At 47.4% G+C, this 15829-nt stretch overlaps 1 protein-coding gene across 1 annotated transcript; it reads right to left on the bottom strand.

Annotated features, from left to right (window-relative positions):
* Nucleotides 1–2173: 2173 nt before the first annotated feature.
* Nucleotides 2174–13561, bottom strand: PNKP (polynucleotide kinase 3'-phosphatase). The gene is made up of 16 exons (XM_030197954.1): nt 13303–13561; nt 12649–12695; nt 11768–12283; nt 10591–10670; nt 10328–10385; nt 9387–9494; nt 9049–9120; nt 8210–8258; nt 8015–8085; nt 7726–7818; nt 7465–7561; nt 7253–7314; nt 6952–7061; nt 5065–5152; nt 4773–4831; nt 2174–4691 (listed from the first exon to the last, which is right to left on the bottom strand). The coding sequence occupies exons 1-16, from the start codon at nt 13427–13429 to the stop codon at nt 4571–4573; spliced, it is 1758 nt and encodes a 585-aa protein (XP_030053814.1). The 5' UTR covers nt 13430–13561; the 3' UTR covers nt 2174–4570.
* Nucleotides 13562–15829: the final 2268 nt, after the last annotated feature.

The raw sequence follows: 15829 nt of genomic DNA, 5'->3' as shown, positions 1-15829 counted from the left end.
CATCTCCAGCCAATGAGGCTGCAGCGGTGCAGGAGCCACCTCCATCTAGCCCAGGACAGGTTTTCCATCTCCCACTCCACATTAACCCCTGATGTCTCCCTTCGGGGTGTTAGCATGGTAACACTGGGATCAGGCACTGTACAGGAGAGGATTTTGGAGGAGGCAGCTGAGAATAATGTCTCAGCTGTAATCTTGGTTCTCTCCCTCCTCTGTCCATCCACTTCTAAATCTCTGAGGAGTACACCTCCCTCACACAAGTAATTTTGAACCTTACCCCCACCACCCCATAAACACACACAGTTCTGCCAATGCACCTCACTCCTGCCGTGGAGCACCGAGATCCTCACACCGAACTCTGCAGCACCCCCTGCTATTCCAGTACTGAGACTCTCACACATAGCTCTGCCAATGCACCTCATTCCCAGCCCACAGCACCCACTGCTATACCAGTAGAAACCCTCACACACAGCCCAGCCAATCTACCTCACTCCCCCCTGCTAATCCATACACAGTTCTGCCAATGCACCTTATTTCTGCACCACAGTGCCCCCATTGCTGTTTCATTTGTGGATGCTTCTGGTTTGACAAATAGATGTAAAGATGTGGGGGTTAGGGGGGTGTGGTGACCCAGGTCACCTCTTTTCCCTTGGGGGTCTTGCGCTGAAGACATTATAACCATGTTCAGTTAGAGTATTTGGTGTGTGTTGGCTATAAATATACACAAAACAGATATTTTTTTTAATCAGTTTCCAGCATTTACACACCATGCATTTTAAGCTATATTTACTTAATCATGCACACTCTTGTGATGAGGGTGATGGAACCACATAATCCTCCAAAACGGGCAGATTCCAGTAAGTGGCATCTCAAGGACGGAGGGAGAACATCACCCAACGCCTGTGACCTGCACTTGCTGAGGATCAGTAGAAAGCGCTCCATGTTTCTTAGAGGAGTTTAGGGCTATGAACCCCAGCCCTTCAGGGCAGAAGTCATGACCATTTCCAGGGACTGTCGTACTGGCCTTGAGAGGCGAGATGAACCTGAGGAGGGGTAAGGTGTTAGGTGCTGTGCTAGAATGGGAGCAGATGGTTGTGAAGGTTGTCTGTGTTTGGGTATTTTTCTTATGTTCATTGTGTTTAAATATCACAAACAGCATTGAGAATATGGTGTGTAAACATTTTATTTAAATGTTCCTGTATGAAGACCTCCCAAGGAAGAGGTGAAATAGAGAATCAGGTTAGGAAGAAAGGGAGAAATACAGGCATAGCAAGGCATATTCAACTACAGGTTTGATTTTTTAAAGTTAAAAATGTTATTGACATTTTCATAATAAAATATAGAGAATCAGGGCAGGGAGAAATACATTCATAGCAAGGACTATTCAACATGTTTAATTTTTAAAACTAAATTTTATTGATATTTTAATTGATCATAAAAGCAACTTCCAAATACAGGTTATTGTGACTCTCCAACTCTTCCCTTCCTATCTCCTACCTACTGACAGGCTTCCAGCATGGCAAATGCACCACAATAGAGAGGCTAGGGCTTTTCAGCTTGGAGAAGAGATGGCTGAGGGGAGACATGATAGAGGTATATATAAAATAATGAGTGGAGTGGAACAGGTGGATGTGAAGCATCTGTTCACGCTTTCCAAAAATACTAGGACTAAGGAGCATGCGATGAAACTACAGTGTAGTAAATTTAAAACAAATCGGAGAAAAGTTTTCTTCACCCAACGCGTAATTAAACTCTGGAATTCGTTGCCAGAGAACGTGGTGAAGGCGGTTAGCTTGGCAGAGTTTAAAAGGGGGTTAGACGGTTTCCTAAAGGACAAGTTCGTAAACCGCTACTAAATGGGAAAAATCCACAATTCCAGGAATAACATGTATAGAATGTTTGGGAAGCTTGCCAGGTGCCCTTGGCCTGGATTGGCCGCTGTCGTGGACAGGATGCTGGGCTCGATGGACCCTTGGTCTTTTCCCAGTGTGGCATTACTTATGTACTTACTAGTAAAAAAAGGCCCGTTTCTGGAGCCAATGAAATGGGCGCTAGCAAGGCTTTCCTGTGGCCCCCCCCCCCCGTCGTCGATGTTGGTGAATTGCTCCGCCTCCGCCCTCAACATCATAACTTTTGACGCGAGGGTGGGGCCCAGAGACTGTGTTTTTTGAGGCTTCAGCGCTTCGAACATACGAACCTTGGCTTCAGTGACGTCAGAAGCCAATAGAACGTTGAGGGTGAGTTTTTTATATATATAGATATACAGAGCTGCCCCATTCCTGGCACCTGGCCTCAGTTACTATTATACCTAAGCCGGGGAAAGACCCACTTTTGCGCAGTTCATATCGCCTTCTCTCTCCATTAGGAAGAGAAGATTTTTACAAAGATCTTAGCAGCTTGGTTACAAAAGGTCCTACCTAAATTAGTTCATTCTGACCAAACTGGCCTCATCATGGGAACAAAAATCTTTGATAACATTTGTTGAGTGCTTCATCTGGTGGACCAGACCAAAGCTTCAGAGATCTCGTCACTCATACTGTCACTGGATGCAGGGAAGGCCTTTGATAAGTCTGTTGGCCATATAGATTTGCTCTGTATAAAAAAAGCCCTGGTATCTTTGAAAACGAATGGTCACACGACTGAAGACTTTGAACTATTTCAAGGTACCAGTCAGGGCTGCACTTTTGTCACCCCTGCTATTTGCTTTGCCAATTAGTTCTTCACCGAACTAGAGGGTATAACATATGGTGAGCAAAACCATAACATTGTACTGTTTGAGGATGATATTTTGCTGACTTCATCAAGTCCAGATTCCTGCCTTACTCAAGTTATTGAGGTGCTGCATAGCTATGGGAGGGTGTTGGGCTTTAAAATACATATGTATATCTAAAATTCTAAACACCAACATAAAAATGAATGAGGCCAAACAACTCTAGCATCATTTTTTTTCATTGGGCATAAAAGTCAATACGTTATTTGGGCATCCGATTGTATGTCTTGCACCAGGGATTATATGAACTCAACTTTCTTCCAAAGCTTAAGGAGCTATTCTTGGAACCAGAGTGTTGGGAAGGTTTGAACCTATCCTGATTGGGATGGATTAACATTCTAAAAATGATGGTGATCCCAAAGCTGCTCTCTTTTTCTGACCATCCCTATTAGAAAGGCTTTTATTTACTTCTGGAAAAAAAAAAAAAAAACACCACCCCATCTGATGAAAGTGTGGGGAGAGGCATGGGGGGGGGGGGGGGTTCCCTACTTTGCTCTTTACCACACAGCAGCACAATTTCAGATTGTACCTGAATGGCTGAAGGGATCCCAGAAGCTGTGGTTGGCCACAGCAGAGAATATAGTTAGGGAGACACCCCTGTGGGTGCTACCTTGGCTGCCAGTGCAACAAAGGAGGAGGTTTTGCCCACACCCGTTTACATGAGAGATCCTTAGGCCACATGGCTTATGCAGCGAACTAGGTGGGTTCCTGATAGAAAGTATCATCAGTCGTTATGTATGAACAAGGTTTCACCCCAGGACAAGAAGATATATTACTCACTCAGTGGACCTCAGTTTCACTACATACCCTGGGGCAAGTATGGGAGGAGAGTGAATGATTATCATTAGCTGATCTTAGTGAGGAATAGGGAGTTATACAGTACAGCCAACTTCATGATTTTATACTTAAGAGGGCCCGAGGAGACTTAGAACTAGGGGGAACAGATTTGGAAAAGATGGTACACATGGAAACAGGAAGAGAGCAGGCAAGTAGAATCTATAGAGCCATACTCACCCAACCCACACCAGTGTCTTTTTATAGTGGCAGATGGCAAAAAGTTAGCACAAACCTGAGGGTTTAAAGACTGGAAGAAGATGTCACTTCCAGGAAGATGATCGAAAATGGCTACAAAATCTTTTAGCAGTGATACTGTACTCCAGCTCATCTAACTAAGATTTATAAAACTAACATGGACATATGTTGGCACCTTCTTTCACATATGGTGGAAGGACCCTGTATTGAATGTATTTTGGACAGCAGGCTTATAGGCATCAAAGTCCCACAGGCTGGAATGCAGTTTACTTCACCATAAAATGACTGCAATTTCTAAAGAGGCTCAAACTGGCAACTTAACTTTTTACAACTCCAAAAATCACGCTGGCAAGATTTAGAAACAACCACTAACTCCACCACCGGAGCTGATCCTCTTAAAACTGGACTATATAAGTTTAACGGCCAAGCTGACAGCTGGAAAGCATGGCCGGATATTGCTCTATCACAAAACATGGGACAACCTACATGGCGATCCCAAACCACAGCCACAGCTGACTCATGAGCTTAGTACTCAAGCCTTTGCTGGATTTCTCCTTATTGAATTTTGAGAAGCTTTGGGGGTGGGAGAGGAGGGGGAGGAGAGAGCTACTCAGTTCTGTATATTGGAGCTAAAGTATTGGTTGACAGATGGTTTACAATATTGTTTACAATAGTTCGGTATTATGCCTGTTTTATTACTGAAATTCAATAAAATTGGTAAAGTTGATATCCCGAGCGCAAAGGGATGAAGATGCAGCAACAACGTGGGGTTCAGCTGTCCAAGAACTGCCGCCATAGTGACTCCAGCTCGGGGTTGTCAAAGTGCGGCACAAAGTTGATTCTCAGGATCTCACTAAAACCTTCATTTAGTGAAGGAGGTACAAACTTGTTCCTAGAGCAGAGAAAAAGAACAATGATATCAGTAGCGTCACTTGGGCTCAGAGACCGTGCACCGAGGGCAGCGCTCACTCACTTGTAACTGTGGATAACCATATTATTCACATGGAGATGATCTGAAGTAATTTCTCGGAACTAAAAGTGGAGGAGAAAAGAGCAGGTTATTGCCAACCTGTATCGGGACCCAAAACACTTCTAACAGGGGTGCTCCCATTTTTCTCACTATGCTATATAGTACAGAGACCAGCCCCGGTCCAATCCCACACCTCTCATCCCATTATAACGCAGAAGCCTGCCCCGGCCTGCTCTCAACCCCTCACCCCATTACAGTACAGAAACCACCCCTACCCCGCTGCTCGCTCTCTCACCCTGTTATTGTGTTTGATCAATTCGATGGGAGCAGTGAACAGGAAACATCTCACAGGAACACCGGCTTTCCGAGCACAATCAATGTACCTAAGAGGAAGAAAGTATGCAGGTGACAAGGTACAGCAGCTGGGCCCACCATCTCTCCCCCCCCCCAATGCTCGCACTGCCTAGCCCACCCTCTCACACACACCTCCTCCAGACACTAATGCTGCCCCTCTCCATCCAGCTCCCAATCCCACACCCACCTCCCAGCCAGCCCCACAAACGCTGATACTACTACTACTACTTAACATTTCTAGAGCGCTACTAGGGTTACGCAGCGCTGTACAAATTAACGAATAAGGACGGTCCCTGCTCAGAAGAGCTTACAATCTAAAGGACGAAATGTCAAGTTGGGGTAGATGAGATTTCCTGAGAAGAGATGTAGTGATTAGGTGCCGAAGGCGACATTGAAGAGGTGGGCTTTGAGCAATGATTTGAAGATGGGTAGGGAGGGGGCCCGGCGTATGGGCTCAGGGAGTTTGTTCCAAGCATGGGGAGAGGCGAGGCAGAAAGGGCGAAGCCTAGAGTTGGCGGTGGTGGAGAAGGGTACTGAAAGGAGGGATTTGTCTTGAGAACGGAGGTTACGGGTAGGGACGTAAGGGGAGATGAGGGTAGAGAGGTAAGGAGGGGCTGCAGATCGAGTGCATTTGTAGGTGAGTAGGAGAAGCTTGAACTGTATTCGGTATCTGATCGGAAGCCAGTGAAGTGACTTGAGGAGAGGGGTGATATGAGTACATCGGTTAAGGCGGAAGATAAGACGTGCGGCAGAGTTCTGAATGGACTGAAGGGGGGATAGATGGCTAAGTGGGAGGCCGGTGAGGAGTAGGTTGCAGTAGTCAAGGTGAGAGGTAATGAGAGAGTGGATGAGAGTTCGGGTGGTGTGCTCGGAGAGGAAGGGGCGAATTTTGCTAATGTTATAGAGGAAGAAGCGACAGGTCTTGGCTATCTGCTGGATATGCGCAGAGAAGGAGAGGGAGGAGTCGAAGATGACACCAAGGTTGCGGGCAGATGAGACGGGGACGATGAGGGTGTTATCAACTGAGATAGAGAGTGAAGGGAGAGGAGAAGTGGGTTTGGGTGGGAAAACAATAAGTTCAGTCTTGGCCATGCTCAGTTTCAGGTGGCGGTTGGACATCCAGGCAGCAATGTCGGATAAGCAGGCCGATACCTTGGCCTGGGTTTCCGCAGTGATTTCTGGTGTGGAGAGATAAAGCTGGGTGTCGTCAGCATAAAGATGATAGTGGAAACCATGAGAACAGATCAGGGAGCCTAAGGAAGAGGTGTAGATTGAAAAAAGAAGGGGCCCAAGGACAGATCCCTGAGGAACTCCAACAGACAGCGGGATAGGGGAGGAGGACGAACCATGAGAGTGTACTCTGAAGGTATGATGGGAGAGATAAGAGGAGAACCAGGAGAGGACAGAGCCCTGGAACCCAAAGGAAGACAGTGTGTCAAGAAGTAGGTTGTGATTGACAGTGTCAAAAGCAGCGGATAGGTCGAGGATACTGCATGTGTTCCCTCCTCCAGCAGCACTTCCCCGTGTATAGGCGCTTTGCTGCTCAGCTCCGAGTCCAGTTTCTTCTCTAGAGGCTGCCTAGCCCCCTATCTCCCTTCCACACAGCTTCCTTGTCAGGTACAACATATGCGTATAATATGTAAACCACTGATTGTAACCGAAGAAAGGTTTATCAAATCCCATCCCCTTTCCCAGTCCGGCACGGCTCCCCAGCCCCTTATCGCCTTTCCCTGTCTATAGGTGCTTAGGCCCCTCAATTCCAGCATGGTTCCCCCTCTCTAGAAGCTTCCCAGCCTGTATATAACTCATGCACAGTAGAGAGACTGACCTGCTGCGCGACTCCAAGTCAGGGTTTGTGTTATCGACAGCAACACTCTTGCCGCTGTGCAAGCTCTTCTCACAGGCCGCCACACACTTCTGCCATGAGCCCAGCGTGTCCTGGTAGAAAGGCAAGAGCACAGTTAATTCACCGGAGACGGCGTTATGTAGGATGATCACTTGAGGGAACAGCTGAATGGCTTTCAGTGTGGCTGGGGAGCTGAAGGTGGATCTCAGCACGGATAGAGAGAAAAACCCAGCTTAGTAACAGGTAATGGGACAGAACTGAACAAGCTACTATCAGCTCTTACCCGGTTAACGTAGGCGTAGTCTTTGGACACTAGCTGAGCCTTCATAAAGGCAGACTTACCAGCTGCAGAGAGGAAGAAGAGAGTAGTTAATAGTTCCAAAAAACCATGCAGGCTAATTGTTACAGGGTCTCAGACGTAGACAACAGCAGACAAACCGTAACGTCACTTCTCCCACCCAGGAACACAAAACACAGACTACCCTCTCCCATCACCTGCAGGGTATCCGACTGCCACCACAACCTCCTGCGAAAGTGAGGTTAACTGAGCCGTGGGAGGCTCGTAGAGAAGACCAGTACTGTCCAGCTTCCGCTGTCATGCATGAAATATAAGAGAATCATCACTCTATTGGGGAGAGCCAGTAGTGTACACAGCCTCATACAATTGCAGCAACACTTTTCGTATTAACAGAGCCGACAGCATACCCTACTTGTAAAGCACCATTTGAACACAGTAGCGTAATATGCGGGACTCACCGGATCAAAGGTGGGCAGCTGAAATGGGGCCTCCTTCCATCCCAAGAAGAATTCCTCAGGTGTAAAGAACGGAAGACCGGCATTCAGAGCAAACTAAAGCAGAGGGAGAAGGAGGCATTGGTGATTAAATCCTCCATGAAATAAAACAAGAGGGGTAATCCAGCAAGAGAAAAAAAGGGAAGCCACTCAAGAGTCAACCCAGCAGGAGTGAGTTAAGTAAGCGATGCATGATAGGAAATGCAAAAAGTGCGAGAGGCGACTGGGTGTAGGTATCTCAGAAACTACTCACCAGACGGTCCCCGCAGGAGAAATCCTTCTTCTTCCGGTCAGGGGCCCAGTTTGCTGGTCGCCCTGCTGCATCTGTAACAAAGGGCTGGGTGTGAGATTTAGCTGCAATTGTATGTAAGGCGCTAGCTAGAGCTCACATGTGTGTGTGTGCATGCATGTGACTGTATGCCTGTTTGCAGATGCACAGCAACCTTACCACCTACATACAGGCTCTGCTCCACGTTCACCTTAATCCCATCGTTAGCCTGTAGGGGGAGACAGAAGCATCCTTCCAGAGAGCTGAATGAAGACAGCCCTTCTCACATAGTACCTTCCCACCCCCACTGGACAGGTTTATCTGACTCCATCCCCACAATCCTCACACCTCATTGCCGCTCCCTCCTACTTTACACAGATTCTTGCTTTAGGCTGAAAATTCATCCCAGGCAGTGCTTCCTGTAGTCCTGCCCCACTCCTCAGAGATGCCTCTCTCTCACCAATTCAGGTCACACTTCTAGAGATTAAGCAGAGTACTTCACTATCATCACTCCCCCCCCCCCCCCAAAAAAAAAAAAAAAAGCTTGATGGACCTTCGGTCTGTCCCAGTATGGCAATACTGCTGTACTTAGATCCCTTCTCATGTTCACACACAGAACAGACAGAATAAGGGATCACAAATTACAAGCTGAAATGTGCAGATCAACTGGAAAGTCTGCCTGCAGAGCAGTGAACGAGCAGAGAGAGAAGCAGAAATGCATTTCCTCCTGTACAGAGCAAAGTGAAGAGAAGAGAAAATGCAAGATTCTGAACAAATGAGAGAAAGGCAACACCCACAGAAAGAGCGAGAACTTCTCATCATGTCATACCAGTGTGCTGGTGATGGTGTCACTATGGACAGTAAGTAAAGTCTCCTGTTACTAGTGCAGTAACTGCATCAGTTCTCAGGAGTCGTCCCTGCCAGTGAATCAGGTTAAACTTCCTGCAATCCTCTGGGTCTACCATTAGATCTCACTTCCTGCTCTTAACATACCCAGAATGCCCTGCAGCATGGCTTACCTTCTCACACAGGAAGTCCCACATACCCAAAACAGGTTTCCGATAAATTCCTTCACCTGTGGCAACAAACACCTGAAAACAGAAAGGGCACCTGTGACTCAGCCCAGACCATGCCCCATCACAAGCAACACACAACAGTCCAGACCCACTTAACTGTTCCATGGACAGGGATCCCCCTCCTCTCCCAGAGCCCCCCACCCCCTTATCTGGATAGATTCCCCCTCGGTTGAAGTACCCCCCTCCCCGGTCAGGGATCTCCCTACTCTCAACTAGATGGGGCTCTCCCCCTCCTCTCCCACAGCCCCCTCCCCTCGGCTTATAAATCCCCCACAGCTCACCTGGACGGGGAGTCCCAGTTTCTCCAAAATAGCCTCCACCTTGGCTTTAAAATCCTGCGGCCGCAGTTTGCCGCGACTGATCCCCAGCTGATTGGTGATGAATACAATCTAGCATGGGGAGGAATAGAACATAGGGATCATACCCAGCTATCAGTGTTACAAGCCTTTCCAATATTCATCTCCTGATTGGCTTTAATTTCTTAACCAGCTTTCCAAAGAGCTCCCTTAGGCAGCGTACAAAAACTAAAACCAGAATGTTCAAGGCTCTCTGCACAGCTCCCATCCCTCCTCCTCTGCTTTTTCCACTACATTCCTCATTCAGCAGGTGAGCTGCTCTCATCTGCGTCCATCTCTCCCAGCCCCAGCTCAGCCTGAGCACCTTTCACCCCCTCATTCCCAAAACACTCGTTTCATAGGTGCCTTGACTCCTTAAACCCTGGCTCACCCCGCTTAGACTCATCAGTACTGGTTTGACTTGCTATTTGCCCCCTATTCGTGTGGGCGTCCCAATCATTCAGAACCTCAGTTTGGCTAAGTTCCTGTTGACCTTCATTCTGCACTAGCTGGGGCTTTTCCCCACCACGTTATCCCCCTCCCAACTCAGCAGAGCAACCCCCGGGCCCTAAATCCAGTCAGTAGGGTGTCACTGTTGAGCAATAACTGGGACCGCCCTCCCCTCCCACTGCTTCCACAGCATCCTGAATCAGGAATGAAACCCAGGTCCCTCTGCATGACCAAGTCACAGGGCAGCTGCTTTTAACCATAGTGGTTATAATACGTTGCCTGAATGCTCATCTTGACCAGAGTGTAAACTTCACTGGGTGGATTTTATCTGTGCCTCTTACTTCTAACAATGCTTTAAAAAGCTTTAAGAATTCTGATCATAATGGGATGAAGAAATGTACGGAGAGCAGACAGATATGGGGAGAAGGGCCAAGGACCTTATATCCAGCATTCAGTGTCTCCTTGAGTTTCTGGGGCACTTCCGGGTACAGGATTCTAGGAGAAAGAGAAAGCAGATAGCGATGGTTATCTTGCCAGACTCACACTCCCCCTTCTGCTGCTGTTACGTGTTGGGGCAGCACAGGAGAGAGAAGAGAAGGAAGCCCTGGAGACAGGCAGTCACAGCTGAGCTGCTGTGGTATGATGGGGGACGGTGTCCACCTCATGATTTCACTTCCTGTGGTACAGAAATCCTCCCTACCTCCAATCGGCTGGGCTGGTGGGAAAGACTTTTCCCGACTGCGTAGTGATGATCGTACCATCGATGTCAAAGCCTGCAATCTGTGGAAGACAGAGAGAGCTGAGTGAGGGGGGTTTCTGCTGGGGGGGGGGGGGGGGGGGTAAGGGGTGACACAGTATGGTCAGGGATTTGGACAGGGACTCTGCGAAGTATCTGAAAGCTTTGCACTGATGCAAAGAAGCATAAATCCTTGTATTTGAGCTGCAAATGTCTGAGCCACCAAGTTAAAGCAAAAGTGGAATGTAGCAAACAGAAGAGCTCAAAAGCAATGGGCACACAAGCAGAGAGTAATCAGCCTGGCTCTTCCGGGAAGTAACACATTTTGTTTTTTTTCTATTTCTCGGTATGAAATGAAACGGGCGCTAGCAAGGTTATCCCTCCCTCCCTCTGTCCCCTCCAAGTCCCACGGCCCCCTTTCTTCCCTTCAGATTTCCAGGTCCTCCCTCTCTCTCCTTCCCTCTGTCCCTCCCCCGAGTTCCAGTCCCCCCTCCTCTCTGTCTCACAGACACGTCCTTGCGATGCCTCCACCCGCTGCCCTCCCCTCCCCGACATTGGCCCCACCCATCCCCCTATGTGCACGTCGCCCCCCTCCAAAATCTCCAACCCCCCTCTGCTACCCTCCCCTCCCCCCCTCTTACTGGGGTCCCGGCGGCAGCAGGGAAGAGCCTCACAAGTCTGCTGCCTTCCCTTCGCTCTCAGCTCTGATCCCGCCCTCATTTCCTGTTTCCACAAGGGCGGGACCAGAGTCAGAGCTGAGAGCGAAGAGAAGGGAAGGCAGCAGACTCACGGGGCTCTTCACTGCTGTCGCCGGGACCCCGGAAAGAGGGGGGGGGAGGGGGGTTGGTGATTTTGGAGGGGGGGGGGGGGGGGGGGACGTGCATGTAGGGATGTCTCTGTCTGCTCCCGCTGTTCTTCAACGCACGTCTCTCACTGGGATCGTAACCCCCTGTTGACATCAGTAAAGCAGGGTTCTACTGCTGGCCAGTGACGTCAGCAGGGGGCTACGATCCCAGTGAGACACTTTAGAACGTTCACATAGCAAATTATTATATTAGATATGGTGTAAACTGCCTGGAGTGTTTTGGGTAGGTTTGTTATATACTATAGTACGACAGGAGAGTTTAGGTCATGGGATTACCTTGGTGCTGGCCTCCACTCCTTTCTTATTGAACACTAGCAGTTTGCCATGCTCTTCCCATGAGTCTTTGGGGCACTGCTGGCCGCTAGTATTTCCCAAGGACCCCGGCTCTGAAGCCAATTTGCTCTTTGCTTTTTGGGCTGTGGATGTCATCTCTTGCAGATCCTTCAGTTTCTGGGCTGTCTCATTTTCAGACTCCAACCCTTCTGTCTGGTCCTCTTGCACTTTTAACTTCTTCCTGCCAGGCTCCTGCTGCTTCTCCTTACTGGCCGTACTAAAATAGTCCTGGAGTGTTTTCTTTGTGGAGGAAGTGCGAGGGTTGGCTCTCTTCTTTTGAGAAGAGACTTGGGGGTGAGTAGAATCATGAGGTGCTGAAGACGTCTGATTAGCCCCAGAGAAGGAAACAGTGTATTGGTATTGACCGTTCACCACACACAGTGTTTCTCCCTCCTTCATGCCTGTGCTGCTCCCTTGTGTCAGGTTCGTGCCCTCCACTGACGTGGGATTCACTCCAAGCTGCAAAGAACATACATCAGAACAGGAAGCCACAGTGCAAGCTTCACGCAGATACACACTGCTCTGGGTAGCAGCAGAGTTAGCTTTTTGCACACATTCACACTTCAACTCACCCCACCAACCTCTCACCAAACAGCAGCAATCTAGGCTTCACACACACCGCTCCATCCCCAGGTCTGGGATAACCACCCCCCCCCCGTAGAAGGTTAGTGATAGTGAAAGCTTCACAAACACACTTCATTATATAGCATGGGTAGCACCAGAGCTACCTTTCCTCACACGTCTCCCCCCTCCACGGCACATTTACAGCAGCAGTGCAAAAAGTTGCTCATCACTTTTGTGAAGGATCTCATTGTAATCCTTACCTGTGTGACATGGACACTTCTGTTCTCCCAGTCTGCCAGCAGTTCCACTAAAAGAGAAAAGGCACAGGACAGAAATAGTAATACTGAACTGACCAGCTCATGTGTGATCCTGTGGTGAGTTGCCATCTTCTTGTGCCTCACTCAGTTCAAATATCTAAGTCTGCAGCTGACATTTTGGGAAAATTTTGAAACTTTGTGGATCGGGGTGTTGATGGGGTGACGGTGGAGGTCCTAGTAAATAGGGGACGAGGAGGAACGGATGTGGTGTGGAAGAGGTAAGACTGCTAGGAAAGAGGAGATGGGGCTGTTAGCAAGCAGGAAGTGGTGGTACTGGTGAACAGGTGAGTTAGGGAGTAGGGGGTACAGGTTAAGGAGGGAATGATGAGTGGTAGGGGTGGGACTGGAGTGTTAATGGGGCGGGGTGATTGATGAGTTAATAAGTGGGGTGGTGGGAGAGCTAGTGTTAATGAGTAGGGGGTGATGAAGAGGAGGAAATGAGTGGTAGGAGTTGCGGAAGGAGTGTTAGAGTAGGGGGTGTAGGGGAGCAGGGAATGAGTGGATGTGGTGGGAATTAACGAGTGGGGGGGAGTGAGGGGTGATGGGAAGGGAATGATGAGTGGAAGGGATGGGGGGGAGCAGGTGTCTCGTGGGTACCTTGCTGTCGGGCGCACTTCCTGTCTGTGATGCGGGTCTGGGGCCCCCTCCCCAGGATGACGGGGGTGCGGTGGGGAAGGGGGATGGGTTCCAGCGCTCGGTCCTGGCTCAGCAAGTGACACTCCATGAGGAGAAGGGAGAGCAGCTCCGAAATCCTTCCTGCAGACTGGAAAGAGCAGCACAAACGACCGCTACGCGAAACTGCGCTACACCCAAGGACCCCACCCGTCACTGACTCACTCACCGCCGCGCCAGTATGCAGAAAACACTTCCGGGAGGCGTGACAATAGTACGCCTGCGCCGTACTGAAAGCGGAACCGCCTAGACGCCTAGTGTCACTTCTCGGATGAGTGCGAAGTGATGTGCATGAAACCAAGCCCCCCCCCCCCCCCCCCCAAAAAAAAAAAAAAAAAAAAAAAAATTTTAATTGAAAAATTTCCATTATTAAACAATACCACAAAACATGATAACAAGAAAATCACAGGTCATTGAGCTGCAATGCTTATATAGAGAAACATACCTAGAAGATGCATAAGTGGGTTAAGGCAGGGGTTATCAGATAGAAAGTAAAGCATCACATTCATTTCAAGTATATATAGCAAAGAAATCCAACAGAATGCATAAATTCAAAGATAAATGGACGCCTGTATCTTCTTTTCTAGGTACTACCATATGTATCCAGTGTATCACACTGTCAAAACTATCAGTGGATGTTCTATTTTGATGTTTACTGTTTCTTTTTGTATTTTGCAAAATCTTCGAATAAAGAAACTTAGACTAGAAATGAATCTAAAGTTTTCCATTTCCTAATTATAAGGCATTTGGTCATACATTATAACAAGTTTAATACTTTATGTGTAATACCACCCCATTCCACCACATAAAAAAATGGCAATTGCAACTTGTCTTTCCATTTGTTAATAATGTTTCAAAAGCAAGGGTTATAAGAAAATTAAACAGAGCTTTGTCCAGGTAATAAAGGATTATTTTAGCAGAGGAGGCATTGGAAGAAGAAGGAGGAGAGGAGAGGATAAACAGTATAAATTTGTTTTTATTCTTTTGGGATCTTGCTAAGTACTTGTGTCCTGAATTGGCTGCTGTTGGACACAGGATACTGGGCTTGATGGACCTTCAGTCTGTCCCAATATGACAACACTTACGTTCTTAGGCGTGGAGGGGGAGATTTAATGTGGATAAGTGAAAAGCGATGCACAAACGGGAACAATAATTCCAAATCCAAGTACAAAATGCTGGTTTGTGGGTTAGGTGTTATTACCACTCAAGAAAAAGATCTCAGCATCACTGTGGACAATATGTTGACATTTCAGCCCAGTGTGTCGCAGCTGCTAAAGAGCAAATAATGTTAGTGATAATTCAGAAAGGGATTGAGAACAAAACTGAGAATATTATGCTTCTGTATAGGGTCTCCTGTGCATTCCTGCTACCAGCACATCTTCTAAGAGGATATTTTCTACTTCAGGAAGGACTGTAGAAGACAGGAGAGCTAAACTGAATCCTGAGATTGTTGATGGCTTATAGGTCCCTGGGGCATCGGCACCTCAAGTATTGTGTGCAATTCTGATCACTTTATGTACAAAAAAAATAAAATAAATATATATAGTGGAGCATGAAAAGGTTCAGACAAGGGTAAGAAAAACTATAAGGGGAGGGAGCACCTCCGTTATACAGAGTGGCTAAACAGGGCTCTTCAGCTTGAAGAAAACATGGGGGGGGGGGGGGGGGGGTTATGATTGATATGTCTAAAATTATCAGTGGGGTGTGAACAGGTTAAATAGGGAGCAACTCTTCAATTTCATTCTCTTAACTTAGGAATAAGCAACCAGAAGCAGACTGAACTAATACTTGCAAGTAATCTGAATTACTTATTATCAGACACATTGCTAGATTTGATATACCACAGGACTTCTTATACTCTCTCATGTCATCATTTTGAGGAGTTGGTACCTGGGACCCAGACTGTATATAACTCAATGGTTCTGTTCTGTTCTAAAGATTAGGCTCTGCTGAGCTGCCAAAATCAAGAACTGCCCAGAAGCATAAAGGACCAATTCACGTGGGTAGTACTGATAGATTTATTTAAAAAAAAACAATACAGAATACAGCAGCTAGAATGTTGTGTAAAGGCAAGTAAATCTGACAGAATAACACTATTATTGTGAAGTTTATTTGGTTGCTGATCTGTGCAAGAGTCATTTTTTAGGTAATTCTGAGCCATAAAATAGAATTTGGTCAATCTCCTATATCTCTGTTTCCTTTTTCCTGCTGCAAAGGCTTTTTGCGTATCAAGTTGCTAACGAATGGAATAAACTTTCTAAAGAAATTAGGTCAGAAATAGAGAATGACAAGGGAAAGGGGACACGTGGTTAACCCTAGGGACAGGGACAAACTTTGTCCATGTCCTGTGTCATTCACTAATGCAGACGACAATATTTTGATTTGTTGGAAAAACAAAAGTGCAGGCCAAAACTGGCAAAATTTGCACAGGGTCTCCTGTGCATTCCTGCTA

The sequence above is a fragment of the Microcaecilia unicolor genome, chromosome 3 (assembly GCF_901765095.1).
Source record: "Microcaecilia unicolor chromosome 3, aMicUni1.1, whole genome shotgun sequence".
Classification (NCBI taxonomy): domain Eukaryota; kingdom Metazoa; phylum Chordata; class Amphibia; order Gymnophiona; family Siphonopidae; genus Microcaecilia; species Microcaecilia unicolor.
This window is presented reverse-complemented; position numbering and strand designations above follow the sequence as displayed.

What these genes read in the sequence shown, in the direction of transcription:
- PNKP (XM_030197954.1), bottom strand. Translation starts at nt 13,429, where the DNA reads ATGGAGTGTCACTTGCTGAGCCAGGACCGAGCGCTGGAACCCATCCCC. An exon ending in AGCTGCCCACCTTTGATCCG is followed by an intron (nt 7,562 to 7,725) that starts GTGAGTCCCGCA and finishes CATGCATGACAG; the next exon opens with CGGAAGCTGGACAGTACTGG. An exon ending in ACTACGCCTACGTTAACCGG is followed by an intron (nt 7,062 to 7,252) that starts GTAAGAGCTGAT and finishes CCTTTCTACCAG; the next exon opens with GACACGCTGGGCTCATGGCA.